The 17,250-nt window shown below is 33.6% G+C and overlaps 1 protein-coding gene across 5 annotated transcripts in view; it reads left to right on the top strand.

The window, feature by feature from the left end:
- The window catches only part of LOC106661164 (transcription factor CP2), a 45,740-nt gene extending 28,743 nt beyond the window's left edge, over window positions 1-16,997 (top strand). For all 5 annotated transcript variants that reach the window (XM_014384413.2, XM_014384422.2, XM_024228038.1 and 2 more), the window contains 13 exons: window positions 291-402; window positions 471-545; window positions 608-672; window positions 758-896; window positions 955-1,099; window positions 1,168-1,374; window positions 1,430-1,573; window positions 1,627-1,737; window positions 1,816-1,892; window positions 9,386-9,485; window positions 13,609-13,832; window positions 14,229-14,476; window positions 14,551-16,997. In XM_014384413.2, the coding sequence (XP_014239899.1) occupies window positions 291-402; window positions 471-545; window positions 608-672; window positions 758-896; window positions 955-1,099; window positions 1,168-1,374; window positions 1,430-1,573; window positions 1,627-1,737; window positions 1,816-1,892; window positions 9,386-9,485; window positions 13,609-13,832; window positions 14,229-14,476; window positions 14,551-14,609 (1,706 nt within the window). In that variant the 3' untranslated portion in view covers window positions 14,610-16,997. The remainder of the gene's footprint in view (window positions 1-290; window positions 403-470; window positions 546-607; window positions 673-757; window positions 897-954; window positions 1,100-1,167; window positions 1,375-1,429; window positions 1,574-1,626; window positions 1,738-1,815; window positions 1,893-9,385; window positions 9,486-13,608; window positions 13,833-14,228; window positions 14,477-14,550) is intronic.
- The last annotated feature ends 253 nt before the right edge of the window (window positions 16,998-17,250 follow it).

Raw genomic sequence — 17,250 nt, 5'->3', positions numbered from 1 at the left:
TCATAAATATTAGATCTCATCTTAAATTTTGCCGAATAAATAACACAATACATAAAATGTTACAAACATTTTGAATTTTCTCTGCTAGTATTAATTTAACAAATATTTATCAGTCAAGGCTAGTTGTATGTTAACCCCGTTCAGTAATTAATTGCCCATTAGTATTTATTACTAAATCATTTGTCCTTGTTTGTAAAGTAATAAGTTAAATGAATCCAAGGTGAACCCATCTTACAAAACCATTCTAAACATTTAAGTTATGCTAAGTTAGAATTTTTCATCGATTTCAGGAGGGCAGGTCAGCCCCTGGGACCAGGTAGAAGTCCTGTCCGTCGACTTGGACGGGAGTTGCAGCCTGACTGGATTAAATGTCGACCTTACCTCACCTAACTTTACAAACAGGTTTGCCTAATAAATTCTTACAATAGTTTCCTTAAATAGTAGATTGTAATATTAGTTTCTGATTCTAGTGAAGCCCTTCTATCACTTCCGTCTCTTTCTGCTTTCAAGCAAGAACTTCTTTCACCCTTCCATGGCCAAGAGGGGTATATTTATTTAATATTTTGTATATCGGTTCATTTTCAAAGGTGTTTTTTATTTTTTTCAGAACTAATGGTGAAATAAATGTACCGGTTAATACATGCAATGAACCAATCCAACAATGCTATTGTGGTAAGTTTTTTACCCGATTTATTTTCAATTTAATACTCCAATCTTACCTTGAAAATAACTAAGCTGTACCCCACCATATTTTTAGAAGAGGCGAATGATCAAACGGTGTCGAAAGATTTCAAATTGGGCGAGCAATCTCCTAACCAAAGTGATGACAGCAGCAAGGCAGTGGTGTTATCAACTCCTGCTACTTCTGCCACCACCCCATCAGCTGAAGATTGCAGGTAAAACCCAACTTGACTGTTTAAATTTGACGGTGTGCTCAAATTTATATTCTTTCAGATTTCAGTACGTGTTGGCAGCGGCCTCTTCGATCGCAACCACAGTCAGCGAAGAAACGCTGACTTACTTGAACCAGAGACAGCCTTATGAGATCAAACTCAAAAAGCTTGGTGATCTGTCAGAATATCGTGGAAAAATACTCAAAGTATTGCTTGAAAGAAAGAAGTAAGTTTTATGTAAATAAATACTAATGAAATTTTTTTAAAAATTTAGAGTGTTCTCCGCCTATGCTTCCTGGAAAGAAAACTACAAGTTATGGAAAAAGAACTCATGTCGGCATGGGTGTCAACTCATCCAGGAGACTCAATACTTGAAGTGGATCACTCATTGTCCTATGGAATTTTTGGTCTGTCGAGTGAAAAGTTCAACTCAGTCGAATTTCTATGGGACCCGACCAAGGAGGTCGGCGTTTACATAAAGGTAACACCTCTATTATATAAATGTAACCTATCACTAAAAAAAATTCTGTTCTCAGGTAAACTGCATCAGTTCAGAATTTACTCAGAAGAAGCACGGTGGAGAAAAAGGTGTCCCTTTTCGAATTCAAGTTGAAACATACCACGGTGTAGGACAAGTTCGTAGACTCCATGCTGCATCGTGCCAAGTGAAAGTTTTCAAAGTATGCTTTTAAAAACTCATTCATATACAGATTGATACTTATGAAGTTTTCAGTTAAAAGGAGCTGAGCGCAAGCATAAACAAGACAGGGAGAAGTTTCAGAAAAGGTCGTTGGCCGAACAAGAAATTTATCAGCGCTCATACGAATGCACCGTGCTAACAGATGTAGGTTCACAGTTTGTCCATAAAATATTTGTTTGTTTATTTCTCTTGTAATTATGGAATTTCTGGGTTTAATTATAGATGGTGGTAAATAATGATAGTTATTCTTTGCCAGAAATAACTAGTTCATCTTCGCCCATCCTGTCTAGTTCAGATATGTAAGTCAATTTTTATTTATTTATTTTTTAAGTTTTGAAGTCTGTTGGTTTTGAACACACAACTTATGTCTTTGTGTGTTACTTCTTAACTTCTTAACCAGTTACATGAAAATACACAATAATAACACACAATGATAACACTGTTCTATAATTCTTTAAAATAATTTAATCAAATAGTTATTTTTTTGAAAATTATATGCAAAACTCAAATATATTAAAGGCAATTAGAAATTGGTTAGCACTTTTGCTTCTTCAAGATTCTCAATGTGCCATGCTTTAATGTCATATTATTGACACTTATAATTAGCAAATGTTACTAAATCAATTCATTCATGTTAACACTTTTTCTGCTGAAGACATAATAAGTCACGCCAACTTGCATTCTAAGTACAATGTATGCAGACCGTTTATTCCTTTCAAACAATCTCTCCTATTCACCCAACACAGTTCTCTTTGAAATTTCTTGAGCCGCCTCAAAAAGGCAAACATGTCACTGCATTGACCATTACAATTTTTTGCAATTGGAAGTGATTTTTTTAATTTATTCTATGAAAACCAAATTAACTTGTCTGTGTATGTGTTCGGTTGTTTTAATTAATTATTTATCAATTTTGCATGATTATATAAAATAAAGGCAAAATAATTTTAGAAAGTTAAAAAGACATTTATTCAAGTACACATCGAAATTGAACCAGAAAGCTATTTTTCCACCGTGGGCGACCAAAATATCCAATCATAGGCTAGGCTCGACATGTTAATAAATGCATGCTACTTAATTTAACTGTTGCCAACAGGGTAGAGGCATTAACTAGAGTTGGTTTAAGACATTTTCTGGTTCATCAGTCAAAATATGGCAAAAATAATGTGCTTTCAAGTGAAATCACTAATATTTCCAAGTAAGATTCATACATTCGACGGATTTAAGTTAATTCATCACCATGACAGTGCTCTAGCAATAATTAAAACATGGTTAGTAGTTTTGTTGGTTCATGTATCAGAGCATGCCAAAAATAAAGAACTTCAACTCAAATCACTGATATTTATTATTAACAATTGTTACTAAATCACTACATTCATCTTCATAATTGATATTTCCATGCATAGAATGAAGGTATTTAAGTTATTTTATAACTGCAACAGGGCTGGGGCATTAATTAGACCTTGGTTAGGACTGTTGCTATTTCAGGTGTCGGAACATGCAAAAAATAACGTGGTTCTAGTCAAATCACTGATATTCATTATTTGTGATTGTTACAAAATCACTATATTCATTTTCAAGAATGATATTTCCATTTAAGATTCATACATTAAAGTTATTTAAGTCAATTTACCACCACGACAGCGCTGTGGCATTAATTAGAGCTTGGTTAGTACTTTTGCTATTTCAGGTGTCGGAACATGCCAAAAATAATGTTATTCTAGTCAAATCACTGATATTCATTATTTGTGATTGTTACAAAATCACTACATTCATTTTCATAATTGATATTTCTATGCATACAATCATGGTATTTAAGTTAATTTATCACCCCGACAGTGCTATGGCATTGATCAGAGCTTCATTAGTAATTTTGCTAGTTCAGGTGTCGGAACATGCCAAAAATAATGTGGTTCAAGCCAAATCACTGATATTTGTTATTACCAATTGTTACTAAATCACTACATTCAGTTTATTATTTCCATGTTAAGATTCATGCATTCAACATATTTAAAATAATTTATCACCACAACAGTACTGTTCCATTCATTAGAGCTTGGTTAGTATTTATGTTAGTTCAGGTGTTGGAACATGTTAAAAATATTTACTTCAAGTACAATTACTGATATTTATTATTAGAGATTTTACGATGGTGGTAGCTATTTTGCCTTCTTCACTGTTTAATTTTGTCAGCAGTAGACTTTGTATGAAATTATTACCAGTGATGAATATATTCAGAAAGAACTAATTTATATTATCCTTTTTCAATTTAATTTATGGATATTTTGACTGACCCAATTATTGAGAAACATGACGTGTTGGCTATCTAAATAAAATGTATATGATATAATTTCATCTTTTAAAATGGCAGTTCATTCTACTTTCTTTCAAATCTATTTCCGGCTAAGAAGGCAAAATGCCAGAACGTTTTGAACAAACAAAACCAGCAAGAATAGTTATGTCCGGTTGATTATAAATGATCAAAATACATGTTTGCCAACCTGAATGCATTCTTTTTTGCGCGTTATTTTCTGATAAAACTGTTAAGCTATATTTATTTCTTTTTTCTGAACTGCTTGCTTATTTTTGATTAGGCAAATGGACATTTTTGGGCAGCGACTTACTCCCTACTGTCTAAATTGAATCTGTTTTTAACAGTTGATAAACAAATGTACCTGCTAACTTTAAGGTGGGTTTTCAAGTTTTCTAAGAAATATTTTCACTTGGGATTTCTAATAGATTTGTGTCGATACTAGTCCTGCAAGACCGAGGCGTCATCATGGCTTAGACTATCTCATTTCCGCAGGTTGGCAGAATATTTTTCTTTCAAGTCACTTTCAAATGTCAATATTTCACGAATTGCTAATGAAAAAATGGTTGAATAATGCATCGCATTATGTGTGTTTCGACATTAACGATTAATTTTTTTGCCGTTAAAATGAAATTGGACGGTTTTGTTGTTTCCCTCACTTGAAAGTTTGATCACAGATAACCGTTTAATTTAAGAAATTCTTGTTATTATAATAGTTTATTACTTTACGTTACACGGTTTGTTAACAATTTCGCTTAAGTTTTCTGAATGAAAATGTTTTTTAAAAAAACCTTGGAAAAAGAAGTATGAAACGATATTTTTGGCTGTTATTACGTATTAGTTTAAATAATTACTCTGGCTAATTATTTTTGCGCAGTTGAGTATGAAATACCGTTTTCCGTCGTCCGGATTTGTCCTGTTTAACCCGATTTATAAATTATCAAAGAAAATCTGTAATTGAACAGAACTTTCAGAAGAAAACGTTGATTATTATTTTAAGTATTACATGATTATGATTATGATGTGAAGCAGGGTTTGATATTCCCAAAGCACTGCATCCTTCTAGCTTATTGTACATTTGCTTAGTTCAGTTTGATTGACACGATCCTTCTTTTTAGAAATAGTAGTTCAATTGTCATTGCTGAAATTATTTTTCTCGGACTTCTTAGTGCTGTGTATTCATCATCATTGAGTATACCGCTGTGTATGTGTTTTCTCATATACTAGAAAATGGTATATAGCCCTATCATCACTCTTCTGATTTACACCCCGTCTAAATGTAGTGATGTGTGCCAGTTTTGGTGACGGTTCTTCTATCATGAATTTACTATGTCTAGAGTTTCTTGAGTTTGTCCATTTCTTCTTTTGTTTTTGGTGGATGAATCTTGTTATCCCGATTATTCATTCTGGGACTATATGTAGTTTTGCACTTCCTCCTCTCGCCGGTTTGTCGCTTGTTCATCACCCAGAATTCCTCGCACCCAAGATACTGTCACGATGTGTTTTCCCAGGTTTTGGAGATTGGGATATGATCTTTTCACGAGCTAATTATTTAGTATGGTTAGAGTTTATAATGCTTGGGATGAGGAAGGGACAGACAGACAGATGATGAAGGAGATCAAAATAAAATGGTGAGGGGGGAGAAAATGACAAACATGAGGTAAAAGACAGACAGACAGAAACAGGTACATATACTCATACAAACTTGCAGAGGCATAAACACAAGAAGGCAAAGAGAGTGAAAAGAGAAATAGTGAGAGAGGGAATGAGTGAGAAAGTGTGAGAGAAAGAGAGAGGGAAAGAAGAGTCAGAGAGACAAACAGACAGAGAGGAGATAAATAGATAGATAGAACAACAAAAAAATAACGCAGAGAGAAAAAAGAGAAAGAGTGAGAGAGATGGAGAGAGAGAGAAACAGATAGGCAGAAAAACAAAAGAATAACGCAGAGAGAGAGAGAGAGAGAGAGAGAGAGAGAGTAAAAAAAGAAAGAGCGAGAGAGATGGAGAGAGAGAGAAAAACAGATAGACCGAACAATAAAAGAATAACGCAGAGAGAAAAAAAGAGAAAGAGTGAGAGAGATGGAGAGAGAGAGAGAGAGATAGAGAAAAACAGATACGCCGAAAAACAAAAGAATAACGCAGAGAGAGAGAGTAAAAAAAGAAAGAGCGCGAGAGGTGGAGAGAGAGGGAGAAAAACAGATAGACCGAACAATAAAAGAATAACGCAGAGAGAAAAAAGAGAGATGGAGAGAGAGAGAGAGTGAGAGAGAAGCAGATAGACAGAACAATAAAAGAATAACACAGAAAGAGAAAAAAGAGAAAGGGTGAGAGAGATGGAGAGAGAGAGAAACAGATAGACAGGACAACAAAAGAATAACGCAGAGAGAAAAAAAGAAAGAGTGAGAGAGAGAGAGTAAAAAAAAGAAAGAGCGAGAGAGATGGAGAGAGAGAGAAAAACAGATAGACAGAACAATAAAAGATTAACGCAGAGAGAAAAAGAGAGAGAGAGGGAGTGAGAGAGAGAGAGACAGACAGACAGACAGACAGAACAACAAAAGAATAACACAGAGAGAGAGAGAGAAAAAAAAAGAGAGAGAAAGACAGAACAACAAAAGAATAACGCAGAGAGAAAAAAGAGAAAGAGTGAGAGAGAGGGAGAGAGAAAAAGAGGCAGATAGGCACAGAAAGAGAAAGAGAACTTTTCAGATTTAAGAGCGATATACTTCTAGATTGTTCTATACAGTCCCAGTTTTACCCATTATTAAAGTTTTTAATCATAGCCGTATCCACCGATTACGATACAATTATATACCTGAACAACATCCACAAATACAGACTAAAGCCTTGTACACAGTCGATTGTCTATTGAGTCTAAGCAGATTGGCCAATTCCTATGGTCAAAGCAATGTGTATACAAATATTTGTCTCATTAACACTTTCGCTAACATCACCTTCACTTCCTAGGCGGCCATAGTTCAGTCGGCGAGGGAATTCCTCGGGATGCGAGTTTTTGATGGGCTGATTTACAGCGGTCGGGAGGATTTTGCGCCATTTGCGATAACGCGAAAATCTTGAATGAAAATGTAAGTCTTTATGTGTAGTTAGGTTCGATACATAATGAAGCATCAAGGATTTTTCGTAAGACTAAGGATTGGGCGGTTTGAACGCGGCATGTGTTGAACTGTTTAGCTGAACCCCACACCTCCATTCGTCCAGTCGTAAGTCCATATCAGCTTAACTATGGTGTTGCACAGCAGCCTTTTGTATTTGAAAGGTATATTTGCCCTATATACAGAGTGTTCGGCTGCTCGTGTTACAAACTTCTCCAGTAGATTCTACGTTCGAAATGGAACCAAAAAGTCCTAATTAACTATGATCCGAATCCCCGCAGTTTCAGAGTTATTCCGCTTTTTCTGAATTTTGAAGATTTCACGACCTTGCTTCAAATAAACAATGATAACTCCAAAATTAAGAGGTTTAGGACAAATCCGTTTGTACCTTTGGAAACTACGTTCAATTTTCAATAAGATGTGATCAATACTAACCCAAATAAAATAAAAAGTTTAATAAATTCATTTAAAATTTGCTTAAGTTTTTTTTTTTAATTTTCCACCTTACCAAACTGTCAGCCACGGTTTTTTCCTTTCCTCCACCAATTTCTTCATCTTTCAAAAAAGTAATTAAAAAAGAAATTACACCACTAAAAAAAATATTAAATGGAGTGTTTTCTGAAATTTGATCGTATCTAGGTTTGGAAATAGTAGTTTAGAATAACCATAGTAAATTTTTCAACTTTGAAAAAAAAATTTCAAAGTTCTCGCTACTAAAATACTTATTTCACGAAGGTATACAAGTTTAATATTGATCACATCTTATTGGAAATTTAACGTAGTTTTCAATGATATCAACGGATTTGCCCAAAACCTTTTAGTTTTGGAGTTATCATTGTTTATTTGAAGCAAGGTCGTGAAATCTTAAAAATTCAGAAAAAGTGGAATAACTCCGAAACTGTTGAGATTCGGACCAAAGTCAATGAGGACTTTTTGTTTCCATTTTAAACGTAGAATCTTCTGGCAAAGATTGTAACACGAGTAGCCGAACACCCTGTTTTTAATATGGCAATCAGTACAATTAAGTTTGTAAAGTTTTGCGGTGGATCATTCTTTCAATTTATGCCGAAAGACGTGCTGTAACTCCTTCAAACTGATGATGAGCGTTTAATGCTTGTAATCCGGATCGTAACAACAAATCTGTGAGTAGAACCATCATTTACAAGAAGTGAATCCACTTACCCTAACTTCATCATTTCTGCTGTTTCCTTTTTTCTATTTATTTAATATTTCACTTTTATATTACTCTGTCCTATTTTTTTTTTTTTTTTTTTTTTTTTTTTTTTTTTAAATAAATTGCAGTTTCATATTATTTACACAACATTTTATTATAGAAATCTGAAAGTTGCTAGATTCCACCTTCACTATTTAATCGTCGACGTCAAATTTTTTTATCCTTATTTTAATATTTTATTTTACAATTTGCTATGTAATCGTGTATGTAATGTGTTATTGCGTAACAATTGATTTTTAGGCCTTCTTTCACTGCGTCTATAAATTTTTTCGTATGGTTATTTTTGGTTGGAAATTACGTTTTTTTAAATGTGGTCTCTTCGTCTATGTTGTTTATCTCGAAACATTTTAACTAGGGTTTTCGTTATTTCTATTTTATTGTTTTATTATTATTATTTTAGTGTAAAGAGATTTGGCGAGACGCGTTGTAAATAGCGAGGTAAAAGAAGGCATCTTGCGGGGGAGGAAGTAGAACGCGTTTAGCTGGTGGGGGCCGGGATCGAACTGGCCTCCGTTCTAGTCGAGCTGGTCTTTACCGGATATGACCAGTTTTATTCGTTCCGACGCTAGGCGCTGTTCTCTCCTCCTCTGGTTTTCCGTGATATTTTATTATTCCTGTAGTGAAAACTCCGATATAAACTGCAAGGCGAACATCGCGACGTTCCTCATATATGGCATGTCGCACCATCTCAAATACGGTATGGATTCGTATGCCGATCATTCCCAAACGGGACAGCCACTCTGGGAAAGTTTCTCCAGCTGACGACAAGCTCATGTTGACTCTGGACGTTGGTGTCAAAAAGAAGTGATTCAGTACCAGCGGAATCAGTGTCAAGCCGAAAGACTTTTCCGTCCCTACTCGTACCTGTTAAATTTTTGTATTATTCTAAATCATGTTGTTAATCGTGCACGCTTTTACAATGACTTTGGGCGGTTTGGAAGTGAACACCCTGTCGTTTCACGGCGTACGCCGAAAAAGGAGCGGGCTTAAGCTCAGCCTCCTCGGGAGGCGTTTCGCCGTCAAGAGGTTGAAGAACAAAGGTTCGAGCAAGAAACCGACTTACAAGCACCGGCTCAAGGCCTTCGGCTACAGGCCACACAACGACACCCATAAACTAAAGGACAATCGAAATTTTTGCAGGGCCGGATTCAGGCAAGTGCTGACCAACAGCCCTTCGACCAGCAGAGAAGAAGCCAAACCACAATTGGACTTACAAACTCCTCCAAACAGCCCTAAGCAGGTAAATAAACTATTTATTTTTTTACTTTGTAGCTATTTGTGTTAAACACTGTACTGTAAGACCAAAATTAAAATCTGGTTAGAATCAAGTTAATCATCGGACTTGTAAGAATGGATAGACAAATTGAAAAAAAAGTTAATCTTATTCTCAAACGTTTAAATAATTCGTTTATTCCTTACTTGATGTAGAATTATGCATTATTTCATAATAAATATATTTTACGACAAATCAACAGAAAAAAAAAGATGTCTGATTCTATTAGCACGTTTGAAGGACCTTGAGTAATCACAAATCTTTGATGAATTGGATAAATCAAATCGTGTCAAGCTGAAACGGAAAGTTTTCCCGAACTACCGGCGGTAAGATCAAAGAAATCGGTGCGACAAAGCGAGGACCGTCGGCCCCCCGATGTCATTTCCCACGATTCCGACTCGAACTGGTTTCTGATGCACACCTTGCGATCAGTGACCTTGGCTATTTAAAACTGCACACATCGACCTAAATGCTGACCTACCGCGAATCTGACCTAGAGTCTTAACCAAGGCTTTATTTTTCCCCGATGACGCTGGTTACCCTTAACTCTTTCTTTTCCATTTGGAGTTTAGAGATTTCTCACTTTAGCATAAACTTTTGTCTAGAACATTTTTGTATATTTTACTCAGTAAAGAATTCTTCTCAGGGTTGTGGTATCAAGATTGTACGTTGTTAAGGATGTTATGGATTATGGTTTGTTTTCTGTCTTCTAGACATAATCTTCCATTGATAGTCTCATTTTTTAATATGGTACTTTACTGTTGCATGTTATATATATTTATACCAGTTTGAATTTGTAATTTATTTATGTTAAATAAGATTTCGTTTTTTTCCCCCATTTTGTGCGTAGTTTTTTTGGTTGCTGCAAGGCATACTTTCCCATTGTCTTTACTCAAGATTCCATGGTTTTTATTTATGCCACAAAAGGAATTTGGGCCTACTCGCTAGGCTTCTTTTTTTTTTAGCAAGTACATCTGCTTCATCATTGCCTGAATATCTCCCATGACCTGAAACCAATTTAGTATCTGGTAAATACAAGTTTTTTTAAGGCATTCAAGGAGTTTCATAAAAGTTTTGAGTTCCGAGACCTTCGACACAAATGCCAACCTGACCCAAAGTCACAGGGATTTTTCCTTAGCATATAAATTACGTTTATTGGGATCCTGGAAGGTGTTTGTATTTTTTACGAGGTAAAAAATTTTTCTCACTGGTATGATCTACATAGCTCAAGAACAATTTTCCCAGTTAATTTTTCCTAGGTATTGCAGGGCACTTGCATAGGGTGGTATTAGTATGGTCTGTTGTTCCTTTCTCTTCTAGAAATAATTGGCTTTGATCCTCTGTTGATATTCCCATTTTTTAAGGTGGTTCAAAGAGCATGTCATGTATGTTCATACATGTTTAAATTTTTAATTTCTTTCTATTAAGTAGGATTTACCCTTTCTTCAGTTGGGTAGTATTTTGCTTACCACAAGATACATTCTCAGTATTTGTTGTTTTCTTTACTAACACAAGATTACAGTTCTTTTTAAGTATGTTTTTATTTATGCCACAAAATGAGCCAAGGCTAACTTTTTAGTAAGTATTTTTACTGTCATACTGCCTGAAAACCCTCATCACCTCAGCTTTTTTAGAGCATTTAGGCAGTTCCAGTCAAATTTTGGAAAGAATCCCAGGTCCTGGAGATGATCTCAATAAAGATCGAAACGGCACGATAAAGAAAATGTTTTTCTAAAACCTACGTCGCACCAGACCACATCTCACAATCTCCGAATAATCATTAAGAAATAAAATATACATAGTTCTTGAAATTGGCACAGGATCATCAAAACATTGAAAAACTTAAATTTTATTAAAAAAGTAACTTTAGCAAAACTCCCTATAAAAAGAAATTTTTCATCCATGAAAACCCTCATCACCTCAGTTGTTTTAGAGCATTTAGGCAGTTCCAGGCAAATTTTGGAAAGAATCCCAGGCCCTGGAGATCAGTAAAAATCGAAAAGTTGGCACAATAAAGAAAATGTTATTCTAAACACCAGACCACATCTCACAATCTCTGAATAATCATTAAGAAATAAAATATACATAGTTCTTGAAATTGGCACAGGATCATCAAAACATTGAAAAACTGAAATTTTATTAAAAAAAGTAACTTCAGCAAAACTGCCTATAAAAAGAAATTTTTCATCCATGAAAACCCTCATCACCTCAGTTGTTTTAGATCATTAGGCAGTTCCAGGCAAATTTTGGAAAGAATCCCAGGCCCTGGAGATCAATAAAGATCGAAAAGTTGGCACAATAAAGAAAATGTTATTCTAAACACCAGACCACATCTCACAATCTCCGAATAATCATTAAGAAATAAAATATACATAGTTCTTGAAATTGGCACAGGATCATCAAAACATTGAAAAACTGAAATTTTATTAAAAAAGTAACTTCAGCAAAACTGCCTATAAAAAGAAATTTTTCATCCATGAAAAAAGTCAAATTGAAATTTAATTGATGCCCCATCTCTTGTATGCTCGATGACACTTCAGCACCACCTGGGCAAATCAGGAAGTAAAAAAAAAATACTTTTCAGTATGTGTGTGATTAGTGACCGTTAATCGATATTTATTTAGAAATCGTGAGATGCGGTCTGGTGATGTCACTTGGTCCCAAACATTCCATTCCTTACAACAAAACAGATTTTCCAGTAGCAAAATTAATTACGGATGTAGACTATGCAATCCAAAAATCCACACAAACGGTGGAAGAAAAAAACATAACACGATCGAAATGCATTAACACAATAACAAATCACAACACCTCACTACAAATCAACACAACCTATCTCAACAAACATATACCAAAACCAAAAATTTTCTCAAAAATAATCCTGACATACTCATTCTTCTGCTGATAAGACCAAACAAACAGTAGCAATCAGTAAAAAAGAGTACAAGGAAAAAATTGACAAAATTATCACAGACACAAACACATACAGCATAATCAAATCAGACACTACTCCTATTCTCATCAAACAGACAAACAAAATTCTCCAAGAAACGCTTAAACGAAAAGATATCGACATATACACCTACAAATCACTTCAAAACAACTCACCAACACCCTCGAAACTATATGGATCTGTAAAAACACAAACCCGAACACCCTCTGAGACCCATAATTTCATATGTAAACTCACCCACATATAACATGACAAAATACCTAACCAACATACTCAAGAACATCACAGATAACATATAATGTAAATGATTCATTTCATTTCATTAACAAAATTAATAATATCCACATTCCCTCACACTACTCTCTCATATCCCTAGATGTTTCATCACTGTTTACCAACATCCCAAACATCACACCAGACCGCATCTCACGATTTCTAAATAAATACTTTTCAGTATTGAAATTTTAAACCTTTGGTACAAATCCAAGTAAACAGGTTTTCTTAGCTTTTTTTAATCTTTTCTTGATTTTTTGGCCAGAATTGAGTTTTCGAGTTAACAAATATAAGAATAGAATTGTCAAAATCGACTTTTTGAGATGCCCAAAAAGGTTCTGGGTTTAAAACGAAAAGGTTTCCTTCTCAACTTAATCAAACAAACTCTAGAATGGATCACGGCTGAGTGGTTTCTGATTCATATTTGCCACACGAGTGGTTCTCGGTCCAAATTCCATCAGAACATGGCTTTTTAATTGATAACTGTATGAAAAATGTATTGTAATAACCCTTATCTGTGTTCACTCAACAAGTAATGAGACATTAAGCCTGACAGGAATAAGCACTTCTCTTATTTTGTCAAAATTTGACTTCTTCAGTTTTGCCTGAAGGTGCAGAAATATGATTTTATCGGAAAAACATGGAAAAAATTTAAAATAATCTACATAATAATAAATAGATAAAACCAGCAGTAGACCAATTACAATCCATTTCCTGGGTTATCATTTTTAAAGTTCTTTTCATATCAGTAAAGCTCAAATTGTAAATGTTAAATGAACTTCAACAAATCAAGTGTAAAAATTGTACATACTAAATAGTTAAAACTATATAATCAGAATTAATTTGAAATATATTTTTCTACAGGGGTTTGAGGTAGGCAACGGTACCAGTCAGTACGACTGTGTGAACGCAAGTTGGGGACCTCAACAAGTGGCCCTTTGGCTTACTTTAAACCGGTACGGCACACACATCCACCAGACCCTGTCGACATACTCTGGTGCTGACCTACTCCGCCTTTCTAAAGAGGACCTGATACAACTGTGCGGCCTGTCTGATGGCATACGCCTACACAATGCCATTCATTCCAAGTACGTTCATTATACTACTTTTTATTTGCTTAATTTAATAAATTAGACTTTTTTCTATTTTATTCCAATGTAAAACTTTAAAGTTGTAACCCTTCGGACTGGTAATTTTTCTTAATTTAATGTCTAAAAGTTTTATTACATGAGCTGGTAGTAAAAACACAAATTGTTTGGAAATGTAACCCTTTACAACACATTGAATTTATCATATGTAAACAAAGGGTTTTTTAGATATCATTCTGTCTAGTTTATCTATCTCATACTTCTGGTTAAATCTGGTCGTAGATAAGGAGGAATCCGGATTAGTTTATATCACGACTACATGATGATTCTTATTTAAACAAGCCGAGATATTTTATTTTCGTTTCAATTTTTACATTTGCGGCCGTTCTTTCCCAGATGCATCATACCAAAACTGACGTTGTACATATGCATCAACCAAAAGGAACAAGTGTACCAGGTCATCTACCTGAAATCCCTGACAAAGTTGGAACTGCTCGTCAAAATCTGTCAGATTCTCAAGATAGACCAGGTACAGGTCTCGTCAGCGTACCTGCAAGGGCCGAACGGTATTAGGGTGCTGATGACCGACCAGCTCATAACGCACATCCCCGATCATACACTCTTCACCATACACTTATCACACGGTGAGACGAACAATTTAGCTTTTCTTTTAATGTATAAATTTAATTTTGAGTATAAATTTCAATTTTTTTTTTAGATGGGCCAGATCGTTACGAACTTCTTTGCAAAGAATCAGAAATTAAATCCCCAGTGTAATCCTAAATATTTCCATAAAAATATATATTTTTTATATTTTAATAATTAAAATTGTGGACCAATAATGAATAAAATAATGACTATTTGTAATATAGATAACAGTTTTTGTCTGTAAACTCTCATCGTGATAGGACGAGATTAAGCACAATTATTGAACTCAAACTTGTGAAAAATTCTTTGCATAACAATATTGACAATAAAATATCACCTACTTATTTGCAATTATTGGTTTTTAAACAACATGTAAGTAAAAAATATTTTAATCAATCAAAGATTGTCACATTGTAAAACAAGGAATTTTATCTTTATTTCAATAGGTACTTATTTTGCTTTTGTTAATTTTATAATTGTGTTAGTATATAGATAGACTTATATTTTAGATCATGATAGTATGAAAAATTTAGAATTGTTTTGATTTTATTAACTATCAATGCCACAGGTCTGTGAGTAATTTTAGTTAATTTTGGGCACAACTATTTTGCACGCTAGTCAAACGTCAGACTCCAAATCAAAAATTTTTCCTTCAGCTTGTTCTTATTTCATATAAGCCCGTTATTTTTTTTTTTTTTTTTAAGTTATCCACCAGTCATTCCTGTTGCCCAGGAGTGTTTTCAAAATTTACCGTTTGCATCTTCTTGGTTTAGGAAGTTTTCCTTATCACTTTACAATTTGAAGTAAGATGAATAAAAGAAATATATTTGACTGCGTTTTTTTATTCCTTAATGACATGTTTAGACTACTGATTTTTCATTGATCAAAGTCAAGAGTCTGATAGAGCAGCTGCGATATTTTGGGGAAAAAAAATCAGCAACTTTATAGACATAAAATTACCTGAGGTATGTTACTGTGTATCTCAGGTGCACCACAGTGGTCGTTTTAAGTAGGATCTTATATCATTTAAAAACTAATAAGCCTGATTGTATGAAAATATTCTATCAGTGAATATCTAGCAATCACATTATATGATTTTTTTACTTTTAACTTATTTTTATCAGTCAGGTGTGGCTGTTCCCAATAGATATCCAAATTAGTCGTATTGAAATGTGTGGTGATTAGTGACCGTTAATCGATAATTTTCTGAATAATTAGTCGTATTTTTGTGTTTCATACTTCAGTTCTTTGAATTTCTGCCAGGTCTTTGAATCTTTCATAACTCTCAGCAGCATTAATCTCTGTACTCTTCTTAACATTTGAAAAATATGTTTATTGCTTTTGAAGTGCTATGTGCATTTTAGAATCATAATCCAATGTTTCTTTTATGTCCCTAGAGATTAGCAACAAACTTTCTTTAAACCTGATTTTTCCATCTACAATGTACATATTGTAAGTTTTTCTTTTACTGGGTTTTCATTCTTTTCCCTTTGTCCTTGCAAACAAGTTTATAAACTGTATGTCAATATTAAACAATTATTTTATTAGTTTTTCCAGTATATTTCTTGGATTTTGCCTGGTAGACAGAATGTGCCTCACACTTTACGCTTGCTAGATGGAATGATGGCTCAGGAGGTGTGCATTTTCCTAGTTTCTATCCGTTTTGTTCATGTTAAATAAATAAAAACAGAAAAAATGAGTAAACATGGAATAATTAGGATTTAGTTTCTAAAATAAATCAACTTTAAAGAATGTATTTGAGAGACTGACCTGTGGCGTTAAGGTTGAAAACTTTTTTTAACGTATACTTTAAACTGTAATATCTCCAATCATAAACTTCGTAACTGATTAAGTTAGTTATTAGCTGAATTATATTTTTAATTATTTTTTTTTAAATTTGTTTAGTCTGTTGGTGGGTTTTTATTGACAAATTTTCCTCCAAGCAACAATTTTAAAACTGATATTAAAAACCAGAAGGTGATGCAAATGAAAATAAAAGAAAAAAAAATTATAAATTGAAACCATAAATATTTTTTCATTTGCAAAATATATTAACTAGGAGCTTCTTTTATTTAAACTTAAATAGAAAAACAAGAAACTTAAAATTTAATGTAATGTGAGAATTATATAAGCCATAAGGCTAATGAAAGGGTGGATTTTATGTTTTTAGTACTTTGTTCGTATGTACATTTTTATTTTTATTTTTAGCTAAAATAACAGTTTAGTCTTGACTTTATAAAATTAAATATGGAATATAACATTAAAATTATTTTGTTCAATTTGGACTGTATTTGTGGTAAAGGGTTTATTATTTTGTTAAATTTTTGTTTTGTTTTTGAGATTTATGAAAAATGTTAAATAGTTTAAGTAATCAAAATGTTAACAAAAGACCTTCAAGTGTCTTTTTAATTGTTACCTGACATATTGATAATTTATAAGGGAATTTATTTTTATGTATTGTTATTAATCGTAGTCTGCTCAATTAACTCGTGACTAACAAATAAATTTTTAGAAATAGCTAGACCTACTTTTTTTTTACCTTAATACCTAAAAACCTTAATTAATTGTAATATATTAATTGGTCAAGTAGACCACGAAATTAGTTAATTTAATTATTTAAAATGAAGTATACTTCATTAAAGCTCTCCATGGCCATTTCATTTGTCGTCGAGAATCCAATCCGATTACACGACATTTGAAAAATGGCAAAAAAGGAGAAAAAATTAAAAAGGTGTGGTTAAGATGGGAAGTTGGTTTCCGAGTGGATCGA

This window comes from Cimex lectularius, unplaced genomic scaffold, assembly GCF_000648675.2.
Source record: "Cimex lectularius strain Harlan isolate CLEC.00 unplaced genomic scaffold, Clec_2.1 scaffold215, whole genome shotgun sequence".
In the NCBI taxonomy this organism is placed as follows: domain Eukaryota; kingdom Metazoa; phylum Arthropoda; class Insecta; order Hemiptera; family Cimicidae; genus Cimex; species Cimex lectularius.
The sequence above is the reverse complement of the archived record's forward strand: the minus strand, read 5'-3'. Positions and strand labels throughout refer to the sequence as shown.